Raw genomic sequence first — 15,007 nt, 5'->3', positions numbered from 1 at the left:
TAGTATATAGAAACACAGCTGATTTTGTATCCTTCAGCTTTGATGAATTCATTTATTAGTTCTAACAATGTTTCTGTGGATTCTTTTGAGTCTTCTACATGTCATATGTGAACAGAGATAATTTTACTTTTTTCTTTCCAATTTGGATGCTTTTTATTTCTTTTTCTTGTCTAATTGCTCTGGCTAGGAATCCCAGTACTATGTTGAATAGAGGTGGCAAGAGCAGGCATCATTGTTTCTTGTCTTAGAGAAAGAAAAGGCTTTCAACCCTTCACCTTTGAAAAATTAGCTGTGGGCTTTTCATATGTGGCCTTTATTCTGTTAGGTGGTTCCTTCTGTTCCTGGTTTGTTGAGTGTTTTTATCATGAAAGAGTGTTGTATCATGTCAGATGCTTTTTCTGCATCAATTCAGATGATTCTGTGTTTTGTTTAAAGATTTTATTTATTTATTCATGACAGACAAACAGAGAGAGAGGAAGAGCCACAACAGAGGGAGAAGCAGGCTCCATGCAGGGAGCCTGACGTGGGACTCGATCCTGGGTCTCCAGGATCATGTCCTGGGCTGAAGGCTGAACCGCTGAGCCACCCTGGCTGCCCTGTGTTTTTGTTTTTAAGATTTGTTAGAGCAAGCACAAGTTGGGGGAGGGGCAGAGAAGCAGGCTCCTTACTGAGCAGGGAGCCCATGTGGGGCTTGATCCCAGGACCCCAGGATGATGACTCGAGCTGAAGACAGATGCTTAAACTGACCAAGCCACCCAGGTGCCCTGATTTTGTGGGTTTTGTCCTTTCCATTAAGGTGGTATATTACATGGGATGATTTTCTTTTTTCTTTTTCTCTTTTTTAAAAGAATTTATTTATTTGAGAGAGAGAGCACAAGCAAGGAGGTGGCAGAGGGAGAGGGAGAAGCAGGTAACCCGCTGAGCTGGGAGCCTGATGTGGGGCTCAACTCCAGGACCCTGGGATCACAACCTGAGCCAAAGGCAGATGCTTAAACCAACTGAACCACCCAGGTGCCCCCATGGGATGATGTTTCATATGTTGAACCGTTCTTGCATTCCAGGAATAAATCCCATTGGTCATGATGTATAATCCTTTTAAAATGCTGTTGAATTCAGTTTGTTGGTACTTTTTTAAAAGTGATTACTAAATTAGAAGGGCTTACTATTTATCTTTTGTTTTCTGCATATCATGTAGCTTTTGTCCCTCTTTTCCTCTCTACTATCCTTTGTGTTTCATTGATTTTGTTTTTGTAATGACATAATTTTATACTTCTCATTTCCTTTTGTGTATTCTTTTTTTTTTTTTAAGATTTTATTTATTTATTCATGACACACAAACAGAGAGAGGCAGAGACACAGGCAGAGGGAGAAGCAGGCTCCATGCAGGGAGCCCGATGTGGGACTCGATCCTGGGTCTCCAGGATCACAGCCTGGGCTGCAGGCGGCACTAAACTGCTGGGCCATCGGGGCTGCCCTGTGTATTACATTCTATAAATATTTTCTTTATAGTTATCGTTGCAATTACATAAAGTTATAACATCCTGTTTTAAGCTGATAACAACTTAATTTCAGTTGCATACAGAAACTACTTTTATAAGCTCCAACACACACACTTTGTTACTGATGTCATAAATTGCACCTTTATATAAAAGGTACAGCAGAGATGCCTGGGTAGCTCAGCAGCTGAGCATCTGCCTTTGGCTCAGGGCGTGATCCTGGAGTCCTGGGATCGAGTCCCACATTGGGCTCCTGCGTGGAGCCTACTTCTCCCTCTGCCTATGTCTCTGCCTCTGTGTGTGTGTGTGTGTGTCTAATGAATAAATAAAATCTTAAAAAAAAAAAAAAAAAGAGGTACAGCACAGGAAATAGAGCCAGTTATACTGTAATAGCATTGTATGGTGACAGATGGGTAGCTATGGTTGTAGTGGTGAGCATAGTGTAATGTATAGAGATGTTGAATCACTGTGTTGTATACCTGAAATTAACATTGTGTGTGACAGCTATACTCAAAATGTTAAAAAAATTTAAGTTACTAGTAAATTAGATTTTGATAGTGAATAAATATTTAATACTCAATCACATCTATATAGATGTATATTCATTAACATGGGAAATATATGGTTTTGTCATTTAAATTTTGAAGAATTAAAAGTGAATTTATACACCAAAATTACCTTAATAGAGGTTACAACATTGGTTCATGTGTTTGCCTTGACTGAAAACTTTGTTTTCATGTGGTTGCTATCTACTGTTCTTTCCCCTTGAAGAACTCCTGTTAGCATTTCCTGCAGATAAGGTCTAATTGTAATGAATTTTGTCAGCTTCTTTTTTTTTTTTTTTAATCTGGGAAAATCTTAATTTCTCCTTCATTTTTGAAGCAGAGTTCTGCAAGTTACAGTATTCTTGATGTTATTTTGTTCTGTTTTGTTTTTCTCTTTAACACTTTGAATATATCACACCACTCTTCTGGCCTGCAAAGATTTCTGCTGAGAAGTCCACTGATAATTTTAAGGAAATTCCCTTGTATGTAATGAGTTGCTTTTCTCTTAATGCTCTCAAGATTCTATTCTTGATTTTGACTTTTGACAGTTTGGTTGTAATGTGTCTTCTTTATGTGAGCGTCTTTAGATTTACTGTATTTATCCTGGTTCAAGTTCTTTGAGCTTCTTGAATTTCCATGTTCATTTCTTTCCTCAGATTTGAGAAGTTTTTAGTCATTGTTACTTCAAATAAGCTCTCTTCCCCTTTCTCTCTTCTTCTAGGATCCCATTATATGTATATTGTTCTTGACATTGTCCCATCTTAGGATCTATTTAAGTTTCCTCATTCTTTTTTCATTTTACTCTGATTGATGATTTTAAATGATCTGTCTTCATGTTTGCTGACTCTTTCTTCTTCCAGATCAGATATGATGTTGAACCCCATTTTGTTCATTTGTCATTTTCCTGATTCCATTAATTGTCTTTGTTCTCTTTTAGTTCATTCTGTGTTACTTTAGTTTTGGTTTCTGGAATTTTATTTTATTACTTTGGGCCATTTTTCCCTATTTCTTTGTATGCCTTGTGATCTTTTTTAAGACCTAGTCATTTGGGGGAAAAAAACCAACTACCTGTCCCATTGTTAAGGCCTGGCATCATGGTACAGAAGACTTTTACTGATTAGCTAGAGAGGTTCCAGGACCTCTCTCACCAATTTGAGGATGTATCTTTTCTGAGACTGTGTGTATACTTTTAGATTCCTTAAGGAGCTTGTCTGTTTCTTCTCAGTGCTCATAATCTCTTGCTTCCTTTGGCATTTGGCTGTGGAACTGCAGCTCTAATGTGCTATGATAATTGCATTTGTTTTCAGTGGCTTCCAAACAAGGCTGCCAGTTCCATTAGTGCTCTAGTCAGGTGAGATAGAAACTAGTCTCAGGCAACTTCAGACTAGCGATAATATAGGATGCAGAGTCCACTTTTTTGTTTCCATCCAGAGGGAGGACCTCTAGTTATAGGAAGGATAGAGGAGGAACATAGGTGGGCACACAAAATTCTGCATATTTTCCTTTCCCTTTTGCTGAAATCCCTTGGGTTTCTTGTTGGTCTTGGTGCTATTGCTTCTCAGTTGGTCCTTAGAGTTCTTGCAAAGGTATTCTGGTCTCTTTGTTGTTGTTAACTTGGTGTTTGTGGAAGAATGAGGGCCTGAACCTTCCTAGTCCATGACCTTGCTGACCTCACTCCTTCTAAGGAGTTCCCAAATAATGCTGCCAGTACCATCAGTGCTTTGAGTCAAGTGAGACAGAAAACTAGTCCCAGAGGCAGCCTCAAGACAAGTCGAAATGTTGAGTGCAAGGTCTATTCATGTTTCTGTCCAAAGGACAATCCTCGATTTGGGAAGTTTCTTTTGGGTTGCACTGTATGAGGTTGAATGCAGGGGAGGTATGAATTGGCATGGAAAACACTACACACAAAAAACAAAAAAAAAGGAAAACACTACAGATTTTCTTTCTCCTTTTTTTTTTTTAAGATTTTATTTATTCATGAGAGACAGAGAGAGAGAGAGAGGAAGAGACACAGGCAGAGGGAAAAGCAGGCTCCATGCAGGAAGCCTGATGCAGGACTCAATCCTGGGACTCCAGGATCATGCCCTGAACCGAAGGCAGACACTCAGCTACTGAGCCACCCAGGCATCCCCTTTCTTTCCTCCTTTTGATGGAATCTCTTCTTGGTTTTTATGTTGGTCTAAATGCTATAGCTTCTCAGCTGGCCTCTAGAGTTCTCACAGAACACACAAAGGCATTCTGGTCTGTATTTTGTTAACTTGGGGTCTATCGGAGAGTGAGAAACTGAAGCTCTTTCTGTTCCTTATTGCTGATGTTACACTCTCTTCTTTTTTTAACAGTGCTTATTTTGAAGATGATACTGTGCTGGAAAGAATAAGGAGTTTATAATGCTCTTGGGAGAGTTGACATTTTCTTATTATCTTTCTGCAGGATATCCTTCATTTCCCCCCCCCTTAATTCCTTCTTTTCTTTCCCGACAATGTCTCTAAGTGGGTATTAGCTCTTCTCTATATACCTTATTCTTCCTCAGAAGCATTTTTCTGAGGCTTCCAACCTCTTACTTAGTCAAGTGTTGTGAAATATTACAGTTGTGACCTATGCTCATTATTTTGGCATTTAGTTGTACTTTTTCTTTCTGGGGGTGATTTTGTTTGTACTTCATCTAAGTCTTCTATGCCTTTTGATTTCTTTCCAGAGTCTTTTAAGCCTCCTCTCCTTTCTGTCTTTACTCACAGGCATTAACAGTATGAGATGGTGGGAGTTGTGCTGGAATTTAACTTCTTTCTTAGAGGTAATTTCTTAGTAGTCTCTTTTTCTTAATGATGCTAAAGGCCTGGGTCCTACATGATTTTACCTACTCTCCTTACTGTTTTCTAGGAGACTGTATTGTGTCACCATTTTCTTCAGACCTTAAAGTCGGCCCCATTTTGCTTTTTAATATGGATAAAAAGGCAGCCTTGTTTATATTATTGTAGCTCACCTCCAAGAGCCATTAGGTTCCTGTCTCATACAGGCTTTGCTATTCTCTGCAGGTTCTTGAGCAGGCCAGAGTGGAAATTCCCCTGTTTCCCTTCAGCATCGTCCAGTTCTCTTTTGAACCCTTTTCACCCAGCCTCACTGAAGAGATGAACAAGAGGGTAAGTAGATGAGTTCTACTAGATGATTTATTTATAAGTTATAATCTTCCTGAGTTAAAGAATGTATTGCATACTTTAATAAGTTTGCTCTGCATTTCTCCACATTTTTCTATGTATGTATTAATATTTTAGAAAATACATTTTTATAAAAGAGAATCAAACTATAATATTTGGCAGCTTTTTCATTTAGTAGTGTGTCTCATACATTTTTTCAGGTCAGCACATGATCTTATTTCTCTTCTTTTTTAATGGTTGTATAGTACTCCATTGTATTATATATCTATTATCTTCATCATATGTGTTTTATAAGTTTTTGCTATTCCAAATAAAGTGGTTGTGAAATATCTATACACTAATCTTTGTACATTCGGCTTTGTGTTGAGAAATTACTTAAAGCAGAATTATCCCATGTTTTAACTCATGTTTTCTTTAGATTAGACTTACTCCTCTTACCACATTCACCTCCTCACTGCATTCTGTTTTTCTTACAGATGAGGATCAAGTGGACAGAGATGTCAACTGTTTATGCTGGGCCATTTAGCAAAAATTGCAACCTCAGGGCTCTGAAGAGGCTTTTTAAGAGCTTTGGTCCAATCCGGTCAATGACTCTTGTTCTTGAAACCCATCAGGTAATGAGATAAGATTTTCACCTCTAGGTTAGTGTTGGGAATTCAGGTGCCTCCTGGGGCCATTCACATAACAGATATTGGTGACATGAGCTTGTCACCAACTGGAGTATGAGTCATGCTTTTTGATGGAGTAGCTTTTGATTCAGAAGGATATTTACCCAGCATTGCCAGACTCTCTGATTCTTTTATTTTGAGAATCAAGAAATCTGCCATCTTTCAAAGTGATCTAAGTACAGAATCCTGGATGTTTAAAATGTGCTTTCTCCAAATCTTTTATTAATGTCTTTACTGTACCTAAAAATAGAAATACAAAGATTCCCTGGGAAGACAGACCTAAGGGATGGAAAGGATATGTCAGGGGACTAAAATCTCTTGCTGTAATTCTTGGATTTTCTTTTTTTTTTTTCTGATAAAATATACATAAAATTTGCCTTTGTAACTTTTAAAAAAATATACAGTTCTGTTACTAATTAACAGTAGTACCCCCTTATCCATGGGTTCAGTTACCCACAGTCTAGAAGTAGTTGATCTTCTTTCTGACATATCATCAGGTCAGCATAGTCTAACACTACCTCACAATGCCTTTATATGTCACTCACCTTACTTGATCTTACCAAATAGGCATTTTATTGTCTCACATTATCAAAGGAAGGGTAAGGGGAATATTTTGAGATAGAGACCACATTCACTAACTTTATTACAGTATATTGTTATAATTACCTTATTATTAGTTATTGTTGTTTTAATCCCTTACTGTGCTTAATTTATAAATTAAACTTTATCATAGATATATATGTATAGGAAAAGACATAGTATTTAGAGGGTTCAGTACTATCCGTGGTTTCAGGCATCTGCTGGGGGTCTTGAAATGTATCCAGAACTTTAGAACTTTTTTATCCCCTGAAACTGAAAGTCCGAACCCATTGAACAACAACTCTCTAGTCCTCCTCCCCCAAGCATGGTAAGCACTATTGTGCTTTCTCTTTTTATGAATTTGACTACTCTGTTATACATCCTGTAAGTAGAATCATACAGTACTTAATCTTTTGTGTCTTTATTTCACTTAGTAAATGTCTTCAGGTTTCTTCCATGCTGTAGCATGTCAGAATTTCGTGCTACTCCAAGGATGGATAATATTCCATTGTGTGGATGTGTACTGCATTTTGTTTATCCATTCATCTGTTGATGAACATTTGGATTGTTTCTACTTTTTGGCTATTCTGAAAAATGCTGCTGTGAATACAAATGTACATTGGAGTCTCTTTTTTTAAATTCTTGTGGATATATACCTAAAAGTACCATTGCTGGGTTAAATGATAATTTGATGTATAATTTCAGGAACTGCCATGCTGTTTTCTGCAGTGGCTACAGCATTTTACACTCCCACCTGCAATGCCAAGAGTTCCAATTTCTGTATTCTGACTTTTTTTTTTCTCCCATTTTTCTTCTTCCTTTCTCCTTTTCTTTTCCTTATCCATCTCCATTCCTGCCATCCTAATGGATGTGAAGTGGTAGCTCACGGTTTTGATTTGTATCTCCCTAACGATTAGTGATACTGAGCATCTTACTGTATGCTTATTGGCCACTGTATGTCTTCTTTGGAGAAATATCTATTCAGGTCCTTTGCCTGTTTTTAATTGGGTTATTTGATTTTTTGTTGTTGTTGTTTTAGGAGTTTATTTTAGATATGAAATCTTCATTAGATATGTGATTTGCAAGTATTTTCTTCATAGGATTGCTTTTTGACACTGTTGAAAGTATCCTTTGATAATACTTTTTAATTCTGATAAAGTCCATTTTGTCTTATGTTACCCCTGCTTTTGGTATTCAGGAAATCCTTGCCAAATCCAGTATCATGAAGCTTTTCTCTGGGAGCACTTTTATCTCAGTGATGATGCAGCACCTCTCTCATCAAGCAGAAAAGCAGTCAGTTTAAAGATGCAGCCTATCCAGTGGAAGCATTTAACCTCCCCAAACTTACAGGAAAGTTGCCTGTGTGAAATTAAGCTAACAACAAATGAGAATCTGAATGACTTGCACTGATGAATTCAGTGGTTCATAATAAATATGAAAAGCAAGTTGATTAGTAAAGATTTGTTAGTGCTTTGCCCATACCACCCATGGAGAGAAGACTTAAATTTTAACTGACACAGGTTATTTACTGCCTGAGAAATCAGTTCTTGAACTTTGGTGATTACTTAAAAGTTGATCTGCAGTTGCTGTCTTGCTTAGCACAGCAAAGAGAACATTTCATTCTGGTGGCTTTGGCCACTAGTTTAGGGCCCTTTCCCAGTCCCTTCTCTAGCAGTTTGAGCCTGGAAAGCAGGAATAAGAAAATCTTGGTTTTTTCTGCAGCCACATCTCTGTATACAATATGAAGTCCTGGAAGCTGCTCAACTGGCCATAGAATCCTTGGATGGCGTTCTGGTAGAAGGTGCCTGCATCAAGGTAGAGTGGCCAAAGAAAGCAAAAAGCAGCACCCTTCAGCCCTGACCTTGCACAGCCTGTATTTATAGTGCTCTAGTATATAATAAAAAGCCCTCAAGACTCTTGAGCACAAGACTTTGTATCATGGGAAGTCTTCAGTCAAGCCCAGCATTCTTCTAGCAGTGACCTAAAACACAACAGCTTTAATTTTTGTCAGAATCAGCCTGGGCTGCATTGGGGTCTTCCTTGTATTCTTTATCACTACTTAGACCCCAGATGGTTTATTTGGGGTGTTTTTCTGTAGCAACCCTTTCCTTTAGCTTTCAAGGGGATCAAATGGTGTTTTGAAGTTTCTTATTGCACATAATCAGTCTCATTGCGGTAAAAATCAGGGAATTCATTTCCATTGCAGGGTGTTTTGGTGGGGAGGAAAGGGAGGAGATAGTATGCTTACATAAAAACGTTTATGTTTAAGTATTAAGTGTTTACCATAGTTTTCTGAGGCATCTGTCATTAACCCCCTTATACAGAAACTGCAGAATTACTTGCTAGTATATAATAGGCCTAAAGGTTGAAGTGGTGACCTTCTTTTCTTTCGTAAGATTTATTTATTATTTCGAGAGAGAAGAGGAGACCAAGGAGGAGGGGCAAAGGGGGAGAGGGAGAGAGTCCTAAGCAGACTCTGTGCTGAGCGTGGAGCCCAATGCAGGCCTTGATCTCATGACCCTGAGATCATGACTGAGGTGAAACCAAGAATTGATGGCTTCACTAACTGCACCACTGAGGTGCCCCTAAGTGTGACTTTCTACCACTAATGCCATCTTCCTTGGTTAGGTGCAGAGACCTGTGACAGAGCTCACCCTTGACTGTAACACTCTTGTGAACGAGCTAGAACAAGATTCTGAAAACCGAGGTACTATATACCTGTCTGGAGTGAGTGAAACCTTCAAAGAACATCTCTTGCAGCAGTCCAACCTCTTCCTTGGCCTGGAAGCTGTGATCTTGCCTAAAGATCTTAAAAGCGGAAAGCAAAAAAGATACTGTTTCCTGAGTAAGTCTACATGTTCACCACATAAGCCCACCTGGGGTGATTGACTGGGTTAACAGCTGTGGCCCTTAATAACAAAAGGGGCTATTCTTGCTTTCAGAATTCAAAAATTTTGGCAGTGCCCAGAGGGCCCTCGACATTCTTAAAGGCAAGGACTGGAAGCTGAAAGGCCGGCACGCCCTAACCCCCAGGCATCTCCATGCTTGGCTCAGGGGCCTACCTCCTGAATCAAGAAGGCCCCCGGGGATTCGTGTCATACCTCCCCCCTCTGAGCAGCAGGCCTTACAGGTGAGTGAGTGTATCCTGGCATTAGAGGTAGCTACCTTGGTTGGCTGGCTCTAACTATTGATTTTCCTTCTGATGTTTATAGAAGTTAGGAGAGTCCAGCTCAAGTGACACTCAAGCCTTTGATCTTTTTTCTGACTTGGCACTAGTTTTATTTCACACTCCAGCTTCTTCTCGCCCTAGACACCTTTTTCTTTCTCCAAGATCTTATACTTTTATCCATTCCATACCTGCTACCATCAGGCTTTTAATCCTCCAGGTGGCTCTCCAAGGGAAGTTGAGGGGCTAACATAGGAGGTTAAAGGACTGGGCAAGCCTTCAGTAATCTAGTGTTTCCCAAAGTTTAGTACATACACAAGATGCTTTTTAGTGGTCCTGGATGGACTTTTCCCCCCTACTTCTAGGTTAAGATCTTGTTGTTCTAATACTTACACAACAATCACATTGAACCTGTGACTTCATAGATAATTTAATGAGGTGAAGGAAGAAACTTGACTCACTTTAAAGAAAAATATTAGAGGGATACACAAAAAGAAGGGTGAAGGTAGATGGTGAATGGCTGAAGTTTGGGAAACTGTCCTAGTCTAATCTCCCACTTAATAAATGAGAAATACAGGTCAGAACTGGTTGAGTGACTTGCCCAGGTCACAAAGATACTTAGTGACAGGGGCCATTAGTAATGTGGTTCTTCTGCCAAGGGGCCCTGGAAGACCCAATCCATATGAAAGAACAATTTACTCCTAAAACTGACCTGTGGCCTGGAGATGCTGGGGTGGACAGGGAAACTTGAAGGTAGGGGCTTTAGCTTCAGATAGAGGATTTTTACAGAACTTTTCCTGGGATCCCATGGTCCTACAGTCTGAGGAAGAAAGTTGCAGCCCCTCCAAAGGTGAGCAGATGATACTCTGGCTGAGTGTCAATATATGGCTTTGATCCTAGGCTCTGAAGGTGGACCACCCAAAGATAGCAGCCTGGCGCTGGGGCCGGAAGATAGGAAAGCTCTACCACAGCCTGGGCCCAGGCACCCTCTGCCTCATCCTGCTGCCAGGCACCAAGAGGTAAGAACTGAAAGGTTGTCCCTTCATGATTCTGGCCTCTGGACTTCAGCTGTTCTTAGAGAAAGGCCTTTTATTCACATTCATGCACATAAATGAGGACTTACAGGAATCATTTTTTTTTTTTTTTAAGATTTTATTTATTCACTCATGAGAGACAGAGACACAGGCAGAGGGAGGAGCAGGCTCCAGGGAGCCCGATGTGGGACTCAATCCCCGGTCTCCAGGATCACACCCTGGACTGAAGGCGGCACTAAACCGCTGAGCCACTGGGGCTGCCCAGGAATCCTCTCTTTTTAGTTTTAAGAGATGGGTATTATATCTTCATTTTACATGTATATGTTCTTCTATAATTACTCTTACTAGCTTACTATCAGGCAGGTAGCTCATCCCAGTTTAAAGCCAGAGATCTTAGGTCCTGCAGCTTCTGTGGGACAAGAGGCAGCTGCCTAACCCCACTTGAGTAAAAACAAAGAATGTCTAGGGCAAGGCCCAGAGCATATAGGATCTTTCCTACATTTCAGGAGCATATTCCTGCCTTCGTCCATTTCCCTCTGCAAAGAGGACCTGCTTTGCTGGTTCAAAGCCTGAAGAATAATGGAACAGAACTCGGTCCAGTTCCAGCTCTATTACATACCTACTCTGACAAGTAGCCAAGCCACTTTCCCACTGTGGGTCTCAATTTCCCTTTGGTAAAATGAGATATTTGGAGTAAATCAGTGATTTTCAAACCCTTTCAACTATAAAATGTTTTCTTTAGAAGAAAAATTGCTGTTAAATCCTAGAGCATAAAGATAGGCAGTTCTGGAATGAGTGCGTAGGTGGATGAGCGAGTACATATATTGGGGGGAGAGAAGCAAGAGGGCAGTAGCTCTATTGAGCATGGTTTGAAAATCACTAGATTATATTTACTTCTAAAAAGTCCCTTAAAATTTTGGCATTCTAGGATTCTTTTCCAGGCCTAAGATCCTAGATTGCAGAACATGAACGCCTCAGGCCTTGAAACCCGGATCAGAAATTAATTTCCTGTCATAAAATCCTTTTAACATGCATCTCAGGGCCACTGGGGAGATAGGCTGCCTGCTGGGCAGTCTGAGAGAATTGCGGTCTGTGAGGAACAGAAACTACCATTAAGTGTTTACATTTGAAACAAAAACCCATCTTTGATACTTCAGACAGCCCTTTGTGGGTAGGTTAACAGCATGAGGTGACCATAAATTGACAAAAAATATTTTGGTTAAGAGCAAGTGGACTTGCCCTGACATAGCTCCTCAGAGCCAGTATGTGGAAGTGGTGGTAAAATAAGTGGCAGGGTCTGTGTGTTGCAGGTAGAATATTTAGACTGCAGTTCTCCATTGTGTAGGCAAACTAAGCTAGAGTAGGCCAAAGCTTTCTCCTTCCAGATGTGGCCAGGTCATTCTACAGTGAATGAGGGCTTGAGGAAAGGAGCATTGGGGTCAGGGAGCAAAAAGGCTTAGGACCTCCACCTTAGTATGAACCTAAAACAACATATGACAAGCCATGAAAACACCTTGGCAATATCAAATCCTGCAGTAAGAAAATCTAATTTTTTTTTTTTTAAAGATTGATTGATTTGGCTGAGGGGCAGAGGGAGAAGGAGAGGATCTCAAGTGGACTCCCTGCTGAGGAGGGGGGGGGCAAATGGGGCTGGATCTCAAAACCCTGAGATCATGACAGATGAACTACCCAGGGACCCCCCCACCCCCTTCTTTCTTCTAAAAGTTACATTTTGATAGCTGTAGCATTGTTGGGCAAACCCAGCAGAAGGAGCATGCCTTTACCCAAACTATAAGCTTCCTGTGTGACTAACTTCTCTGGGCCTGTCTTTGCAGCTTTCTCCATGATCCCATGGTCTTGGGAAGGGGTAGAAGTAGCTCAGGAAGGAGTAGCAAAGAGAATTGGTTTCCTCATGCTTGGAGCCTGACTCAGCTCTTAATCCTTTTATTTTCAAAAGTTAAAATTAATACTGAAAATATGACTCTAGGGGATCCCTGGGTGGCTCAGTGCTTTAGCGCCTGCCTTTGGCCCAGGGCGCAATCCTGGAATCCCGGGATCGAGTCCCACGTCGGGCTCCCGGTATAGACCCTGCTTCTCCCTCCTCCTGTGTCTGTCTCTCTCTATAATAAATAAATAAATCTTTAAAAAAAAATATGACTATATTTGTACTAATTCATCAAACCCTTAATAAGTGTCAGGCATGTTTACATGGCATGTTTTCAGTTGAGGTGCTGAATCCTCATTTAACAAGTGGAGAAAAAGGCTCAGATTAAGAAGTTTGCCTAAGGTCACACAGCCTAGTAAGTGTAGTTAGGATTTGAACCCTGATAGTCTGACTCCAGAGCCACTTTCCACACAGAGTTCCAGTCCTTCATGTCCAAAAGACTGCTTGTTGGTGTAAGTTATCAGGTGGTGATAGATTCTGGGTTTGTCTTTGCTCATTTCTACCTGCTTTGCCATGGAGAGCTCCTTAGCCCTTGAACCCAAACCTTTGAATATTCACTACAAGGAGGCAGGGAACTAACATGTACTGAATGACTCCTAAGTTCCAGCCATTGTACCAAGTGTTTTACAATATAACATTATTTAAAAGGACTCTTGATGGCAGATTGCTATTACCTGGTTCTGTCATTCAACTTACTGAGCAACCTATTTAAGTCTAGGAGATTATTTTTGAAAAATGGACATAATAATTAATACTTGCATTAGTACCTACATTAGGTACATAAGCTGTTTTGAAGGATTAAATGAGGATGTATATTTAAAAAGTACGTAAAAGAATGCTTGGTACATGGTGAATGATCTGTATGGTTTTTGAGGAATGCAAAAGGAAATGATCTGTATATTTTAGCTATTTTCTACAGTCTTCACAAAAGCCCTGTAAGATAGTAATTTAAGTATTTGTTTTATAGTTATAGAAATTGAGGCTCAGTTTGGGGTCATTCACCCTTGGTTGAGATATGTTTCAAATCTGTTAAATGGTAGAGCGGTCTCGATTCTAGGCCTCTAAGACTGGTCAGTCTTCTTTCCATTGAACCATTTTCAGTAGGCAGCTTTCCATAAACTGTCTTAACCTGCCTGTGCCCTGCTGCATACATATACCCAAAAAAACTTGGGCAGCCTGGGTGGCTCAGTGGTTTAGCGCTGCCTTCAGCGCAGGGTGTGATCCTGGAGACCTTGAGGATTGAGTCCCACGTCGGGTTCCCTGTATGGAGACTGCTCTCCCTCTGCCTGTGTCTCTGCCTCTCTCTGTGTCTCTCATGAATAAAAAACTTACCACCTCTTATGTAGGAGTTTGTAACCATTCTTTCAGCCCTGTGGATTAAAAACCTATCTTCATTCATTTGTTGCAGCACTCATGGATCATTCTCTGGCCTAGGACTGATGGGAATAAAAGACGAAGAGGAAAGCACCACCCCAAACGTGTGTTTGTGAGTCTGCCCATCATTTTCCATGTGCCATTTCTTATCCCTTGTGGGCAATGGCAGAGAATGTGGTCAGGCTAAAGTTTGGCATGTACAAATTTTCAATAAATGCCTAAAATTCAAGCATTCTTCATCTTAAAACGGGGTGAGAAGGAAACCAGTTTGTACTTTCTTTGGGTCAGTGGACTTATACACAGGAAAGTTGTAGTAGGTGCTCATTCCGTGTAATACTCCTATTGAATGGTGTATGTAGGAAAAGAAACCAGGAGGAAGGGACTGTGGCATTATGTAGATTTTTGATGATGTATCTATGAAGCAAATTTCTGTTAGGCAGACTTCTCTCATAAAATTGAAGGGAAAAGAGGCTGAACTGAAAATCTGGCAGGTCCACAGACACAGGAGAGTGGAAGACTGACTGTGTTTTTCACCAACACTGGAAGCACCCTTCCAACTCCAATTTTAGGAATGCTTCCTTCCCTTCGGGGAGACCGCAGTGTCACCCTTCACCACTAGGTGCCTCCATCACACCAGATCTCCCCCTTAGAACTGAAAGCTTCAATTTCACTGAAAGCTGCTATTTTTTTAATCATCTCTTAAAGTATTAACATTCTGTGTTGGAAAGGACATGGGTACAGGCACACACAACTCTGAAAGAGATATTTATCTGCCTTTTGAAAGAGATGAGCTAATCTGGCATATATCATGTGTCCTACCAAAACCCTTGAAAACCCTTGTAAAAGTGCTCCATACGTTGGGATCCAGCAATTCCACTTCTGTAGTAGTATGCTGTAATGGGATAGTTTCACACATGTATAGAGGAGATATCGCAGGGTGAGCACAATGGAGTTCTTGATAGCCACTTTTAAAAATTGTAAGTAAAATTTCTAGAAAAGAGATTGGCAAGAAGTAGCAGTTGGACCTCTGGATACAGAAGGACTCTGA

The 15,007-nt window shown here is 40.3% G+C and overlaps 1 protein-coding gene across 3 annotated transcripts in view; it reads left to right on the top strand.

Moving 5' to 3' along the window:
• REXO5 (RNA exonuclease 5) overlaps positions 1-14,188 on the top strand; it is a 45,298-nt gene extending 31,110 nt beyond the window's left edge. For all 3 annotated transcript variants that reach the window (XM_072753700.1, XM_072753702.1, XM_072753701.1), the window contains exons 14-20: positions 5,074-5,178; positions 5,670-5,807; positions 8,163-8,255; positions 9,069-9,285; positions 9,383-9,570; positions 10,507-10,625; positions 13,994-14,188. In XM_072753700.1, the coding sequence (XP_072609801.1) occupies positions 5,074-5,178; positions 5,670-5,807; positions 8,163-8,255; positions 9,069-9,285; positions 9,383-9,570; positions 10,507-10,625; positions 13,994-14,075 (942 nt within the window). In that variant the 3' untranslated portion in view covers positions 14,076-14,188. The remainder of the gene's footprint in view (positions 1-5,073; positions 5,179-5,669; positions 5,808-8,162; positions 8,256-9,068; positions 9,286-9,382; positions 9,571-10,506; positions 10,626-13,993) is intronic.
• The last annotated feature ends 819 nt before the right edge of the window (positions 14,189-15,007 follow it).

Source organism: Vulpes vulpes, chromosome 3 (assembly GCF_048418805.1).
Source record: "Vulpes vulpes isolate BD-2025 chromosome 3, VulVul3, whole genome shotgun sequence".
In the NCBI taxonomy this organism is placed as follows: domain Eukaryota; kingdom Metazoa; phylum Chordata; class Mammalia; order Carnivora; family Canidae; genus Vulpes; species Vulpes vulpes.
This window is presented reverse-complemented; position numbering and strand designations above follow the sequence as displayed.